This window comes from Acinonyx jubatus, chromosome B1 (genome assembly GCF_027475565.1).
Source record: "Acinonyx jubatus isolate Ajub_Pintada_27869175 chromosome B1, VMU_Ajub_asm_v1.0, whole genome shotgun sequence".
Classification (NCBI taxonomy): Eukaryota; Metazoa; Chordata; class Mammalia; order Carnivora; family Felidae; genus Acinonyx; species Acinonyx jubatus.
The window spans coordinates 72,464,207-72,480,365 of record NC_069382.1 but is presented as its reverse complement, the minus strand read 5'-3'; the positions used below and the strand labels follow the sequence as shown (position 1 = coordinate 72,480,365).

Genomic DNA, 16,159 nt, shown 5'->3' with positions numbered 1-16,159 from the left:
TCCTCCATAAAATGGGTATGATAAGAATAATGTACCTCATAAGGGGTTGTGAAGATTAAATGAACTGATACACTAAAGAGCTTAGAGTAGTGCCTGGCACTGAATGATGTTCAATGCACTTTAGAGAGGCAAAGTAGGTAATACTAGGTAACCTATTATTCATAGCTGTAGTGTAGAAGTAATAGTTAACCTAAGCAGTGAAGAACATAGTAAAGAACTGAAAAGCCTGAGTGCTTAATTCAAATCCCATCCTGCTGTGTATTAGCTGTATGATTTAGGGGAAATTATTTAACCGTCTGTGCCTCACTTTCTATATCTGTAAAATGGGGATGGTATTAACACATACTTCATATGGTGAGGATCAAAATAATATATGTAAAATGTATTCAGACAGTACAGGCACGTAGTAAGGAGGCAATAAATGTTGGCTGTTGTTATTCTTATCCTTATCAACCAAGGTAAGGATAGTCAGGGGAAGGGAGGTATATTTCAGTTTTGATCAACCAGGTTGAAGTGTACCATAGGCAGTTTGGAGTGTAGGTTTGGAGCTTAGTAAAGAAGTCAGTGATAAAGATCAATTTGGGAGTGAAAAGTAGAGAGAAGTTATTTAAGAATTTTTTTTTAACATTTTTATTTAATTTTGAGAGAGAGAAAGAGCATGAGCAGGGGAGGGGCAGAGAGAGAGGGAGACACAGAATCCAAAACAGACTCCAGGCTCTGTGTTGTCAGCACAGAGCCGGACGCAGGGCCCAAACTCACCAACCACGAGATCATGACCTGAGCTGAAGTCAGACACTTAACCAACTGAGCCACCCAGGTGCCCTGAGAGAAGTTACTTTAAATCATGAGCTTTAGTGTGGTTCAGGGAGAAAGGATGGGGAACGGACTCAGGAAGAAAGACTAAGCATTCTCTGAGCCAGGCTCTGTGCAGTCTATTTCCATATGTCATCTTACTTAAACTCTGTAGTAGGGATAATACGCTTTCAGTTGCTAATGCCCCCACGGTGTAATATACCTACCACAACATAATATGTGGTGCATGCCAGCATGCCCTCTGCCTCCCCATCACTGTTCAGTGACGCCCTGTCAGTAGCTGGAAATCAGCCGGGATGGGAGCATTTACACTACAGGAGTGGGCAGAGGCTACAAATCAGAGCTCCTCCCGCAGCTCCTGCCCCTCAAGAGCCAATTATCAGGACAGCATATAATTATCCCTACCACTGAAGGGATGGGGGCTCAGATTGCTGGGCTAGGACCCAAGCTGCCTGTGCCTTTGACGCCCGTGCCTTTTTAATTGCACAACGATTCCTCTTCATCTAAAATGTCCTTTAACTACTGTGGTTTTCCAAAGTTGAGAAATTTGATACCTCCCACGCCTGAAAACTTAATTATATGCCCACTGTGAATGAGTTATTGTGTTAATTCTGATATTGTACTTGAAAACCATCTTGAATGAGTTTAGGGAGGTAGCTTAGAGCATCTGTTGATGAAACATGGGGATTATTTTTCCCTGCACTGTCAAGAGTTTGCTGACTACCATGAGCTGGTTTTGTCAGCTACCAAAGAAAGTCTTTGAACAAAGGGAAAGCCAGAAGATGTGGGAGGGAGTGAAAGCATTGCAGTTGAATTGTTCCAAATGATGTAATTCATACACCATACCTTAATGTGTCGGGGAGAAGTATTGAGTGAAGTACTCTTTTGTACTCGAGAACAGTGTGCTTTCTTATAATGTAAAATGGATGTGTAAAATCACTTAACGTAAGTTTGGAGTCTTTATAGGAAGATGTGATATTTTATGCCTCTTCTCCCTTGACTCACCTCTCCAAACCACCACCTCTCACACTAAAATCCCTGAGGAGAGAGATCATGCTAATTTGGCATCTGAAGTCTTTACAGGGACCCTGGCACACCCCTTCGAGAATCTCATGCTTGAGAACTCTTCTTGTGGGAAGAGTTTTCCCACTCTTTCAAGTGGGAAAAGATGTCGTTAATATTTCCTGAGTGCTCGGCACTGTGCTGTGTTATGGGGTACGACAACAAACAGGACAGATGTTGCCCTTGCCCTGGGGAACTCAACAGTTTAGTGAGAGACAGTTAAACAGTTAAAATACCATGTGATAAGGAATGGAACTCCTAAGGGTTTTATGGAGAAAGCATGATCCATATGAGCTCAGAGGTCATTATCTTCACCCCAAAAACCCAGTGTTCTAAAGTCCAGTTAGAAAGAAGCAGGAGCACCTGGCTGGCTCAGTCAGTAAAACCTAAGACTCTTATTTAAAAAAAATTTTTTTAATGATTATTTATTTTTGACAGAGAGAGAGAGAGAGAGAGAGAGACAGAGCATGAACGGGGGAGGGGCAAAGAGAGAGGGAGACACAGAATCTGAAACAGGCTCCAGGCTCTGAGCTGTCAGCACAGAGCCCAACGCGGGGCTCGAACTCACAGACCGCAAGATCATGACCTCAACCAACTGAGCCACCCAGGTACCCCAGTAAAGCCTAAGACTCTTGACCCACATTGGGTGTAGAGGTTATTTGAAATTAAAGAAAAAAACACAACAATGTGCATATTAGAAAAAGTATTATGTAAAAGAGTGGGAAAACTGAGTTTTATTCTTTTCTCTGTGTCTTTACTACCTTTGTGATGTGTCTAGCTTCATTTTCTCACCTATAAAATGAACAATAATATTTATCTTCATGGGGTTGTTACAGGGAGTACAGGAGAGAACATATTATGAAAGTGCTATAAATATTACCGAATGTTTCGTTTTTCCATGATGTAATGTGGGGTGTAATTTACTCAGTCATTAATAATGTATCTGAGCACTCACTCATTCAGCAAAGATTTGTTAAGCACCTGCTAATTTGAAAATCCTATTTTAGACCCCATATTTTGATCAGTGTCATCCTCTTGCGTTATCCCATTCAAAGTACCTAGATTTACTTTGCATTCATTTTCATAGTAAGTTGGAATGGGGGTGGGATTCGGAAGTGTGCAGTTATCGATCACCTCTTCCAATCCAGGAGCTTCCCTTCTGTAATCTTCTGGAGGCATGGGGGGAGTGTCTGGGGGGTGGTGCACAGACGAGAAGCTGTTGGCTTAAAAATGCATTTCATGCTTCATCAGCTAGCTTAACATCTGGGAAAAACGAGTTTCATTATCTTATGGAATTGTTGCCAAATTATTTATAATTACTTTTAAAACTGGTGTTACTCATTTTACTAGCCAAAATGTAACCGCCAAATCAAAGTAGTCAGGAAAAGATGTTGCAAGTACTATGTATGTTTGTGTTATACATTTATATTCATTATTAAAAAACTAGTTTTCATCATATGGTAGAATACTTTGGAATGGGAGTACTTTTCTATAGTCTAAATAGAATATACTAAAAGTCTTGAAGAGTAAAGCATGATCCCAAATTATTTCTGACTTCTGGAATTTCTATTTATTTTATTTTGATCCCAAGACACTTTATAAACACCTGGATTGTACGCATTTCAGCATAATGATAATATACTATAGTTCCACATTATTGCTCATCATCAAGATTTTTGTAGTTTATCTGCTAGTAAAGATAGCATTAGCTGTTCCTCAAGAATATGCTGGTGGTTTCTTTTGATCTTCAGGAGTAACACTGTGACCCTGCTGTGCTTAAGACTCAAGTAGAATTTTTTTAAATGGTGATGAATAATTTCTGACAAGATCAAAGTTGCTCATAAGAATCGAGGGTATTACCAATCATGCCAACCCCAGCTATTTGGATACCAATCCATGTGGCTTAAAAATATATATTTTTTAAATTTTTACATGTTTTTATTTTTGAGAGAGAGAGAGAGAAGGAGAGAGAGAGAGAGAGAGAGAGAGCCGGGGAGGAGCAGAGAGAGAGAGGGAGACACAGAATCCGAAGCAGGCTTTAGCCACTGAGCTGTCAGTACAGAACCCAATGCAGGGCTCAAACTCATGAACCACAAGATCATGACCTGAGCCGAAGTCAGATGCTTAGCCGACTGAGCCATCCAGATGCCCCACTGAAGAAAAAGATTTTTAAAAACAAATGTTATAAAATTAAAATGGGAGTGCCTGCTCCATCTAGCTCTTTCAAAAATATATAAGCAAATTGGGACTAACAGATGTTCTTTCAACCCTGTGATCTTATTTATATGTGGGGCAACAGGATCCAGCTCTAGTTAACTTGAGACCGAGAATAAGAGCTGGGCCAACACCCGGAGCTCAGTAGAGGCTGTAGAACCTCTTTCCAACAGTGTGGTCTTTTGTGACAAGGTTCCATTGCTCTTATGACCCAGTATTGGTAGGCGCTGAACATCTCAGTTCATTTCAAACTGAGCATAGACCCTTCCTTCGCTTTGTTCCAAATGGTATTGATATGGGGTCCAACAGAATGTCCTCCCGAGTGTTACCTGCACTTGGAAATGTGTCTTTATTTCTGCAAAGAAAAACAGTGTCAGTAATTTGTGCACATGTATTTTCCCTCCTTCAACATCACCTCTTATATTTTCAGAAGGAAAATTAAATCTTTTTGACTAAAGCACCCCTTAACTTCTACTAAAGTACCATTGTCTCCATAATTTTTTCCTTCCTTTCAAATGCCAGCCTGCTGCCTGCAGAGAGAGCCTTTTTGGAGTAGAATCGGCTTTGTCTTTAGCAGGATAGACAAATGGTTAGATAAAAGAGGGCTGCAGGCAGGTTTCTGTCCCTATGTGGACCAGAAGCACAGCACCAGTGTCCATCTACTCTGTTTAGGTGGCTTTTATTCCCCTCCCTATTTTCAGTATTTCTTTCCACTACCTGTGTGTCCTCTAAGCCATGGTTACACTTCCAGTTTTATGTAAGCAAGGACCTAGAATAGCCTGGGGTTTCTTTACAGAGTCACTTCTTTAGTTCACGTTCCAATCTCAGTTGGAGGACTCTTGCTGTATTACTATGTTTCGTTACTTGGTCCTTAGTAACTTATCTTGCTAATAACTTCCATGTTTTTATCAAATGTTTTTGACAAGCTAAGTTTTGTCTGGCCTTGCCCCCACTACCTTTTAAAAAGTATTTATAGACTGTGCGTTTTAGAAGAAGTATTTTTTTTCCTGGTCCTTCAGTTTTGCTGTACCTCTTCACCCGCCGCTATTCAGACATCAGAGGGAATGACCAAAAGCTAATACCATGTTGGCACATCCTCCCTCAAGGGCTAAACACCCCTTCCCCTTCGACCAACAGATACCAACACATCATTTTAAAAGAGTGTTAGCTGATATCATGTACATGCATATTATAGGGAATCTATGCAGATCAAGTATAAAACATCATCTCTTCTGATAACATTTGAAATAAAATAGAACCTTTCTTCTGCAACATGGAAGATGTTCTTTTGAGAATCTTTATCTCAAAGTTTTCTTTTGTCTTAGTGAGAGTAGATGAGATACAGAGGTGATGAGTAAACTTGATGGAGTCCAGGATTTCCGTAAAACGACTACCATGTACGTCTAGTTGAAGCTGGTAACCAAAGGGTTAACGGGACTGGGCCTAATCCACAGCTGCAGGCTAAGAACCATAGCTGCAGGTTTTTACCCAGACCTTTTTGTTTGCCTTTTAAAATTCCTGGACTCTCCTCCTGCAGGGAGGCAGACCTGAGGCTTGTCCTCCCATGTCCTCCTTTGCTGGCCTCTGGAATAAACCCTTTCCTTGCAGCATACTCCATGCCTCCAAGTGATTGACTTTGCTGGGCGTTGGGCAGATGGACTTGGGTTCGGTTACATGGTGAGAACCAGGTGGTTTAAGTAAGATGTTTCTGCTCAGCAGTTCAGTTTATTCTGAGTTTAATTCCATTGCCAATTTCATTTCCTAAACCCCAAAATCTGTTTCAGGAGACTCTATTTCTTTTTTTACCATTTAATTTAATTTATTTTTTAAATTTACATCCAAGTTAGTTAGCATATAGTGCAATGATGCTTCCAGGAGTATATTTCTTATGCCTTTACCCATTTAGCCCATCACCCCTCCCACAACCCCTCCAGTAACCCTCTGTTTCTTTTCCATATTGAAGAGTCTCCTGTGTTTTGTCCCTCTCCCTGTTTTTATATTATTTTTGCTTCCCTTCCCTTATGTTCATCTGTTTTGTACTTCAAGTCCTCATATGAGTGAAGTCATATGATACTTGGTCTTTCTCGGACTAATTTCGCTTAGCATAATACCCTTTGGTTCCATCCACATAGTTGCAAATGGCAAGATTTCATTCTGATTGCTGAGTAATACTCCATTGTATATATATACCACATCTTCTTTATCCATTCATCCATGGATGGACATTTATTTGGGCTCTTTCCATACTTTGGCTATTGTCGATAGTGCTGCTGTAAACATGGGGGTGCATGTGTCCCCATCGAAACAGCTCACCTGTATCCCTTGGATAAATGCCTAGTAGTACAATTGCTGGGTCGTAGGGTAGTTCTATTTTTAATTTTTTGAGGAACCTCCATAGTGTTTTCCAGGGTGGCTGTACCAGTTTGCATTCCCACCAACAATGCAAAAGAGATCCTCTTTCCCTGCATCCTCGCCGACATCTGTTGTTGCCTGAGTTGTTAATGTTAGCCATTCTGACAGGTGTAAGGTGGTATCTCATGGTGGTTTTGATTTGTGTTTCCCTGATGATGAGTGATGTTGAGCATTTTTTCATGTGTCGGTTGGCCATCTGGATGTCTTCTATGGAGAAGTGGACTCATGTCTTTTGCCCATTTCTTGACTGGATTATTTGTTTTTGGGTGTTGAGTTTGAGAAGTTCTTTATAGATTTTGGATACTAACCCTTTATCTGATGTCGTTTACAAATATCTTCTCCCATTCCGTTGGTTGCCCTTTAGTTTTGCTGATTATGTCCATTGCTGTGCAGAAGCTTTTTATTTTGATGAGGTCCCAATAGTTCATTTTTGCTTTTGTTTCCCTTGCCTCCAGACAGAGACGTGTTGAGTAAGAAGTTGCTGCGGCCAAGGTCAAAGAGGTTTTTGCCTGCTTTCTCCTCAAGGATTTTGATGGCTTCCTGTCTTACGTTGAGGTCTTTCATCCATTTTGAGTTTATTTTTGTGTATGATGTAAGAAAGTGGTCCAGGTTCATTCTTCTGCATGTCACTGTCCAGTTTTCCCAGCACCATTTGCTGAGGAGACTGTCTTTATACCATTGGATATTCTTTCCTGCTTTGTCAAAGATTAGTTGGCCATATGTTTGTGGGTCCATTTCTGGGTTCTCTATTATGTTCCATTGATCTGAGTTTCTGTTTTTTGTGCCACTACCATACTGTCTTGATGATTACAGCTTTGTAATACGGCTTGAAGTCTGGGATTGTGATGCCTCCTGCTTTGGTTTTCTTTTTCAAGATTGCTTTGGCTATTCAGGGTCTTTTCTGGTTCCATACAGATTTTAGGATTATTTGTTCTACCTCTGTGAAGAATGCTGGTGTTACTTTGATAGGTATTGCATTGAATATGTAGATTGCTTTGGGTAATATTGACATTTTAACAATATTTGTTCTTCCTATCCAGGAGCATGGAATATTTTTCCATTTTTTTGTGTCTTCTTCAATTTCTTTCATAAGCTTTCTATTGTTTTCAGTGTATAGATTTTTCACCTCTTTGGTTAGATTTATTCCTAGGTATTTTATGGTTTTTGGTGCTACTGTAAATGGGATTGGTTCCTTGATTTCTCTTTCTGTTCCTTCATTGTTGGTGTGTATAAGAATGCAACCGATTTCTGTGCATTGGTTTTATATCCTGCAACTTTGCTGAATTCATTGATCAGTTCTAGCACTTTTTTGGTGGAATATTTTGGGTTTTCCATATAAAGTATCATGTCATCTGCGATAAGTGAAAGTCTGACCTCCTTCTGGCCGATTTGGATGCCTTTTATTTCTTCGTGTTGTCTGATTGCAGAGGCTAAGACTTCCAATACTATGTTGAATAACAGTGATGAGAGTGGACATCCCTGTCTTGCGCCTGACCTTAGGGGGAAAGCTCTCAGTTTTTCCCCATTGAGGATGATAGTAGCATTGGGTCTTTTCATATATGGCTTTTATGATCATGAGGTATGATCCTTCAATTCCTACTTTCTTGAGGGTTTTTATCAAGAAAGGATGCTGTATTTTGTCAAATGCTTTCTCTGCATCTATTGAGAGGATCATATGGTTCTTGTCCTTTCTTTTATTGATGTGATGAATCATGTTGATTGTTTTGCGGATATTGAATCAGCCCCACATCCCAGGTATAAATCCCACTTGGTCATGGTGAATGATTTTTTTAATGTATTGTTGGATCCAGTTGGCTAATATTTTGTTGAAGATTTTTACATCCGTGTTCATCAGGGAAATTGGTCTATAGTTCTCTTTTTTAGTGGGGTCTTTGTCTAGTTTTGGAATCAGGGTAATGCTGGCGAGTCTAACTATTTCTAAGCAGTGCTTACGCATGTGTTTGACGTCAGCCACTATCAGTGTGCCATTGTCTAAGTGTGCCTAAGGCACGGCATTGATGTCTAAAACCAAAATATCAAATTCCTCTTGTGAATCTGATTTAAAAAATGAAATGATATGATGAAATGAAATGATAGAAGCGCCAAAAAACTGAAGGCATAGCTTCCTCTCTCTCCATGAAAACTTAAATGTCCTTCCTGGTCATTTCTGAGCACAATTCAGTCCATTTCCATTCATTAATATTTACATGGTCATGTTGAAATAAGTTGTAAACATTTGTTTTGAAACAAAAACAGAAATCTGTTAATCCATAGACACCTTGGCTTTTTTTTTCTCCTGCCTCACCTCTCATTAAAAAGTCTGGTATAGATGAAAATATTACTGGATTGATTAACTTTCCTTTGCTTTTTGTATTTATTTAATCCAGAAAGTGCTCTGTCAGGATATCTTGTATGTTTTCAGGAAGAATATACTACATATGAGGTACCGAGTCTTTGAAAATACTGCGTGAGTAAATCAGTACATGGAAATCAGCCTGGGACACCCAGGTGGCTCATCGGTTAAGCACCTTGATTTTAGCTCAGGTCATGATGTCATGGTTTGTGAGTTAGAGCCCTGCATTGGGCTTGCACTGACAGCGCAGAGCCTGCTTGGGATTCTGTCTCTGCCCTTCCCCTGTGCTTTCTCTCTCAAAAATAAATAAACTTAAAAAAAGAAATCAGCCTGATAGTTTTATAACATCTGAGACTTCGTGGTTTGTTAAATGTACTGAAAGCTTCTTCTTAGAAGTTTCTTCAAGTTGGGATTCTTCTAAGAACTGCTGAGTGAGAGGATGGGATTTTGGCAAAACTCTAAAATAAGGCCCTCTCTTGTTGCATATCCTTGATTGTAGTATTAGTTTTTATTATTGTTTCTTTGTGACATCTAATATATTTTAATATGGTTATTAATGCAATATTAAAGTAATATGCAGTTATGACTTAAGATTGCTTATTTGCCTAAAAAAGTGATTTTGCAAAGACTTCATTGGTCTGGAAGAGAAGTTAAGGAGCATATGGATTAGGTAATGGTGGGGGAGGTTTTTGTTTTTAAAGTATAATTAAAAAAAAAATACATTCTCAGTTTACCTATGGAAGCCTGACTAATTCTCTTGAAGAAACTGAGAGATCTAATTTTCTCTTGCTGGGGTGCCTGGGTCATTCAGTCATTTAAGCATTGAACTCTTGATTTCAGTTCAGGTCATGATCTCCCTGTTCGGTTCACGGGGTCAAGCTCTGAGTTGCGCTTTGTACTGACAGCGTGGAGCCTGCTTGGGATTCTCTTTCTCTCCTTCTCCCCTGCCCCTCCCCCACTCATGCACACATGCTCGCTCTCTCTCTCTCTCTCTCTCTCACTAAAAACAAATAAACATTAAAAAACATTAAAATTAACAATTCTCTTTTGCTTAATTTCTGTGCTTTTATACTTTGTTTCTAGGTACCAAAGGGAGAAATAAAGGAGAATTTACAAATCTTCAAGGGGTAGCTGCGTCTACAAGTGGAAAGATATTAATTGCAGACAGCAACAACCAATGTGTACAGGTATGGCCCCTAATTATGTACCTTTGTTTACACAATAAAACATAATTGCATACTTTCCTATGTAAGAGTTTAAGATCCACAGTACAAGGAAAGAAAGGGTAACTTTTAGTAGACTTTTCTTCAGCTAGAGTTTGCATGGTCTGACCTCTAGTACATATGACAAATGTTCTTGACTCCTTTTTCCTCACTAATTCCTGTGCTAGTGCACATTCCAAGGGATGTCATTTGTTTTGCAGATATTTTCCAATGATGGCCAGTTCAAAAGTCGGTTTGGCATACGAGGACGCTCTCCCGGGCAGCTGCAGCGGCCCACAGGAGTAGCCGTGCATCCCAGTGGGGACATAATCATTGCAGACTATGATAATAAGTGGGTTAGCATTTTCTCTTCTGATGGCAAGTTTAAGGTAAGATTAAACTAGCAGTTGGCTTCTAAGCAGTAGAGAGAAGGGATAGGAAATACAAGATGAAGTTCAACAAGTTTTCATACACAAAAGACACGCTGACTTTGTTGCATCTAAGTTTTATGGAGCGTAACAATGATGTTATCATAAATTTTATATATCTGAAACAGTGGCTTCATTTTGTAAAGCAGCTAGGTTCAGTGGCTTTTTTTACATATCATCAGATTTACCTAAATTCAGTGAAGAACAACTGAGAGAAAAAGGTACTGAAGAGGCAATTGAAATTTCCTAGATTAACCTACAGATGGTCAGGTATGAAGTGCCTTCTACTTTCTCAGGCCTTTGATAGATGATACGGGAGAAACGGAATTATAAAACATGGTTTCTACCTTTGAAAAAACCTACAAGCCCCTTGAGGAAAAAAAAAAAGACACCAGAAAGGATATAAAACAATTTGTGTCAGCCTCGAATCAGTCATGCATTGTTAGGTACAATCTGAGAACCTAGTGTTAAAGTGTATAACACAGGAATCTGAAGGACAAGAAAATGGCAGCTGCACAGAGGAAAGGTGAGTCGAGCTGCACTGGAGGGGGAGGGGGACGGCAGGGGGCCATCATTTGACAGTTTTGCTGGTGTCCCTAGCATCATCTGTTTCTGCATCAAGAAAGAGTAGAGAGCCCTCTAGTGACAGCAGAAATCTCTTCTGAAGTGTTATCGAAGAGTATTATTATGCAGCCCATTTTCTGCATTTGTTCACAAGATTAGGAGGTACTTTGTCAAAGGTGTTTTTTGAAGGCCATATTCACTGTGCCTTCTGCATTGCCCTGTCCAGCCTGCTGGAGGCTTCTCTTTCAGGTGACAACGTGAACTTTTATTCAGACCAGACCAACCCTTGGGAATGCCAACTCTGCAGCTTTTAACTAATGATACAACTTTCTTTGAGTTTCGATAGTCTCGTATGTCCCATTTGGATTAAAAAAAAATCTATTTTGTAGGATTTGGGTAAGGATTAAATGAGATTTATTTCTGGAGTTTATACGTGGCTCATATGAAATAGGCATCTAAAAAATGTTCTTTTCCATTGCTTCCAGTAACCCTGTCCAAAAAATGAAGTCTATTTGATCAGCTGTGATTTGGACTTCATGACCTCATGCCAGCACCTGGTCATCACTTCCTTGTCTAAATGTTCAGAAATGATGCTCTTCATAATCTATTTTGGAATCCTGAAGATTACGCAAAGTTCACTCATTTGTGTCTTATTGGAGGAATTTATATTTTTCTTTTTAAAGTTATTGGATCCCTACAGTCACCTCATCATTTTTATTAAAACACATTATTTTCATAATTATTAACCTTCAGATGGGAGCTTTTGTTTTGTGTGGGGCAGGATCTTTTCAATCTAGGAGAATAAAAAGCCACAGTTTTTAATTCTACCATAGTATACACAATTGTTCGATTGTCTTTGACGTTTTTTTGTTCCCCTAGAAATTTGATGACTCTGTATGATAGCCACATACACAGAAAGGCCTCTTGCCTTTGTGTATCTCTAACTCCCTCATCTTCTTTTGTATTTTCATAATTGCGTTTGTAGTAAGACATGCCCAAATATAACAACTTTAACATGAATAGAAGGAAGGCTGTTCAGTGACCTTTTGAAAATATCCATCTAGTTTGGAGACAACCCATTTCTTCTTGTTACGTACTCTAGCAAAATCATGACTTGTCTCTCTAAATGCATAAATGAATGCTAAAATAAGTATTGAAGCAAGAGTTTTAAATCTAATATACTGAAACGTTTTATATCTAACGTAGTGAAATAGGTTGAAACAGGAGTTTTACATCTAAGAGAGAAGGGCTTCCTGAATTATGCATTTTTTATTCAATGGTTCAATATTTTATATGTAATATACACTCTTCCTGGAAGATTGGATTCTCATAGTTGGAATACTATTGGTAGTAATTGGAATAAACAAGGACACTCATGCCCTCTAGAGGATTGGGGGAATGGATATGGTATAGTTTCACCTTACCCTTTTTTTTTTTTCAATAGGCATTGATCAGGGGATAAAGGGATAACACGTGAAAATGGTTTAGTAGTGTAATGGGAGCTCATCCAACTGACCATACACATGACCATTTACTCAGAGATACTTCTTTTCTTTTTCAGTGGGATTCAGTAAAATTAAACAGGTGCTCAGAAAGACCAATCTTTGACACAAAAGTGGATTCTTTGTATTTGTTCCTAAGAGTTCTAGAGATACAATAGCTTATCCCATTTTCTTTCTTTCACTCACCAAATTCTTAGCCCTAATTTTCATTCTTCTCTGCGTCTAATTTTTTCCTTTCCATCTTTTCTGCTGATTTAGATCTTCCAGCCCATCTAGGAACCTTTTGTGACCCCAGAACAGATACAGAGGCCTCTGGCCACCATGTTCTAAAATCATCCCTTCCTCAACTTATCGACCTTCTTGTTGAGTTAAATACTTTATTTAACTGTTCCAAAGCTGGGGTCTAAAATATCTCTGTTTACTATTCTATTTAAGACAGGGGACACATTGTCAGGCCAAATTCAGTAACTCTTATTTCACATGGTAGAATCTTGTGCAGCTAAACTGGGAGTGATAAAGGGAAAGGAAAAGGAAAAGAGGTTTTGACTCAACATTTAAGGTTTTTGTTTTAAGACCTAGCTCTTACTACATGGCCATAATCCTTTATTTTGTTTTTATTCTACATAATTATCATCTGCTTGGTATTATATGGCTGAGTCATTCTAAGTAACAACTAGTGTTAATAATGTCAGCTAGTAATAATATTCTTGCTATAAATATCAGAGCGTTCTCTCTTCCTTTTGATCTCTACTGACATATCTTCCATTACAACATGAAAGAAAGTATACAGTTTCGTTTATAAAAGCCATTATGGTATAGCCTCTGATCTCTGAGCTAGATTGCAAAATGAGAATCAAATTTATTACAACAAATTCCCTTGCAAGAATATCATTGTTTCCTTCCTAAGTGAATGTGTCTCTTTGTATCAAAGAGATCAAATGTGAATCTCATTTATAAGCTTACAAGAATAAAAGATCACACAGGGTCTGAACCCCCACTATGAACAGTCCCTATTGCCTCTCTCCATACTCTCTGCACATACCTGCATGTCTGTTAGGAAGGAAGATAATTCTGAGGGTCAGGTATGAAACCAACTGAAGAATGGAGAGAAGGAGAATGGATGCCATATGCTGTGCTTGGCACTCTATCCTTCAGAATCGACATGACCCAGGAGGTAAATACAGTAGCTGCCATTTATTTTACAGACAAGAAAACTGAGGTTCAGACTTGGAAAGGGAAGAGTGAATTTTGCTCTGAAATTTGGATCCTGGGTTTGAATGAACTGTGGTATCTAGGAGGAAAAGGAACAAGGAGGGGCACCTGGGTGTCTCCATTGGTTAAGCATCCGATTCTTGATTTTGACTCAGGTCACGATCTCACAGTTCATGGGTTCAAGTCCTGCATTGGGTTCTGCACTGACAGCCTGGAACCTGCTTGGGTTCCCTCCCCCCACTCGCCTGTGTGTGCTCTCTCTCAAAAGAAATAAATAAAATAAGGAACTAGGAAATCGGGAGGTGTTAATTTGGGTTTCCTTTTTTTTAAATGGTGGAAATGAAGAGGTAAATTTGGTTTAATACTGGTTGAGTTTAAGATGATAACTTGTAAAATAGGCCGGGACTAAAGATATGGATTTGAGACTTTTATGTACAGAGGTGAAAGTTGATGCCATAACAAAATGAGATCTTAGAAGAAGTATATAGAATTGCTCTATCCAATTTGATAGCCACTAGGACAGGGATACTGAGGTCTTGAAATGGGATGAGTCTAAATTGAGATGTGCTATGCATGTGAAAAACACACTGGATTTCAAAGGCTTAGTAAAAAAAAATGTAAAATATTTCATCAGTAATTTTAATATTGATTATATGTTGAAATGATAACTTTTAGATATGTTAGGTCAAATATAATACATGATTTAAATAATTTTCCTTTTTTCTTTTTGTTTTTTTTTTTTTGATGTTGTAATTAAGAAAAATCTTAATTACATGCATGGCTCATGTTATATTTCTATCAGGCAGCACTAATATATAGAGAGAAAATAAGGGGACTAAAACAGAACCTAGGGTAATGAAATTATTTTGGAATTAAAAATTTTAATTTAAAAAGTAATCCATGCAAATAGGTATTTAATGCTAAGGGCACCTGGGTGGCTTAGTTGGTTAAGCATCTGACTTCAGCTCAGGTAATAATCTCGCAGTTCGTGAGTTCAAGCTCCGCATTGGTCTCTCACTGACAGTGCAGAGCCTGCTTGGGATTCTCTCCACCCCCCATCCCCAACACTTGCGCGTGCGCGCGCGCGCACACACACACACACACACACACACACACCCTCTCTCTCTCTCTCATTCTCTCTCTCTCTCTCTCTCTCTCGCAACAAACAAACCTTTAAAAAAAGTATTTAAAATAACCCTACAGATGAGTATAAAATGAAAAGTAAGAGTTTCTCCTACCACCACTAATATCAATGGTTTCTTACTGGTCTCTTCTAGGAATATGTATGTATACATATATAAACACATTTCATTCAGGTGGGCTCAGACTATACTCACTGTTCAGTACCTTGCTTTGTTTAATAATATATCTGAGAAAACATTTATAAAGACACATAGAGATCTACTTGACTCTCTAAGCCTCTGTGGTTTGTGCATCCTCCTCACCAGGCACTCTTTTCTGGCTGCTTCCTCACGTTGGGTGCTCCTTCTCCTTCCTTGTTTATAGTGACCTGTTGCATTAAGTTTTTGTTCTCTATGGCTTCTAGGATAGCCTATTTGAATTCTCTCAGATTTACCAAACACTCAATACCAGGCACATTAAACAGGACCCAGTGAACGTGTTTGTCTCTGCAGTATGACTGAGACATCCTCCAGGAGAGGGGCTGGTCTTACTTGTCTGTGTCTACTCAGTGCCTGGAGTCATTAGCCACACAGTGGGTGCTCTATCACCCACCAAATGTTTGCAGAATTAGTAAATAAATGGGTGAATGAGTAAGTACTTTATAATGGAGCTATAAATGGAAGGATATAAGATACGCATCTCCTAGCAAACAGGCATTTATATAGTCTACTCGGAAAAATGAGTAAGACTTCAAATGCATATGGTATGTGCTTGATAGAAATCTAATGCTTTTCTCCCATTTTAAAATACTGAAAACTGGAACCATTCAATCATCAGGGTTACCCGAAATAATGCTAGACTTTTAAAATTAATGTATTCGGCTAATACTTGTTGACTACCTGGTTAGGCACCAAGAAGTATGCTGGGTCTGGGTACACAGTAGTAGACAAAACAGACATAACTCCTGCCTCCATGGAACTTAACACTGGTAAAGTTCAATGGCAGATTCTTGGCAGTTTTGATATTATGATCTACAATAACGATGATGATGGCTTCCCTTTAATGACTACTTAATATGTGCTATACTCTACACTAAGCACTTTATCTACATTGTTTTACTTAGTACCTATCCCAAAAATGCCTTTGGAAGTTACTAAAGGTTTTTTGTTTGTTTGTTTGTTTTTTACATTTTTAAATATATAAGGAATCTGAAGCTTAAGGAAATCAAATCCAGTTGTGCTATACCAGATGTGTCTAAAACAAGAGACAGGCATA

At 38.8% G+C, this 16,159-nt stretch overlaps 1 protein-coding gene across 14 annotated transcripts in view; it reads left to right on the top strand.

Moving 5' to 3' along the window:
* TRIM2 (tripartite motif containing 2) overlaps window positions 1–16,159 on the top strand; it is a 158,947-nt gene that overhangs the window by 127,978 nt on the left and 14,810 nt on the right. For 11 of the 14 annotated variants that reach the window (XM_053216852.1, XM_053216853.1, XM_027067537.2 and 8 more), the window contains 2 exons: window positions 9,938–10,041; window positions 10,278–10,445. In XM_053216852.1, coding sequence (XP_053072827.1) covers window positions 9,938–10,041; window positions 10,278–10,445 — 272 coding nt within the window. The other 3 variants (XR_008296072.1, XM_027067582.2, XM_053216857.1) reach the window with 3 other exon arrangements.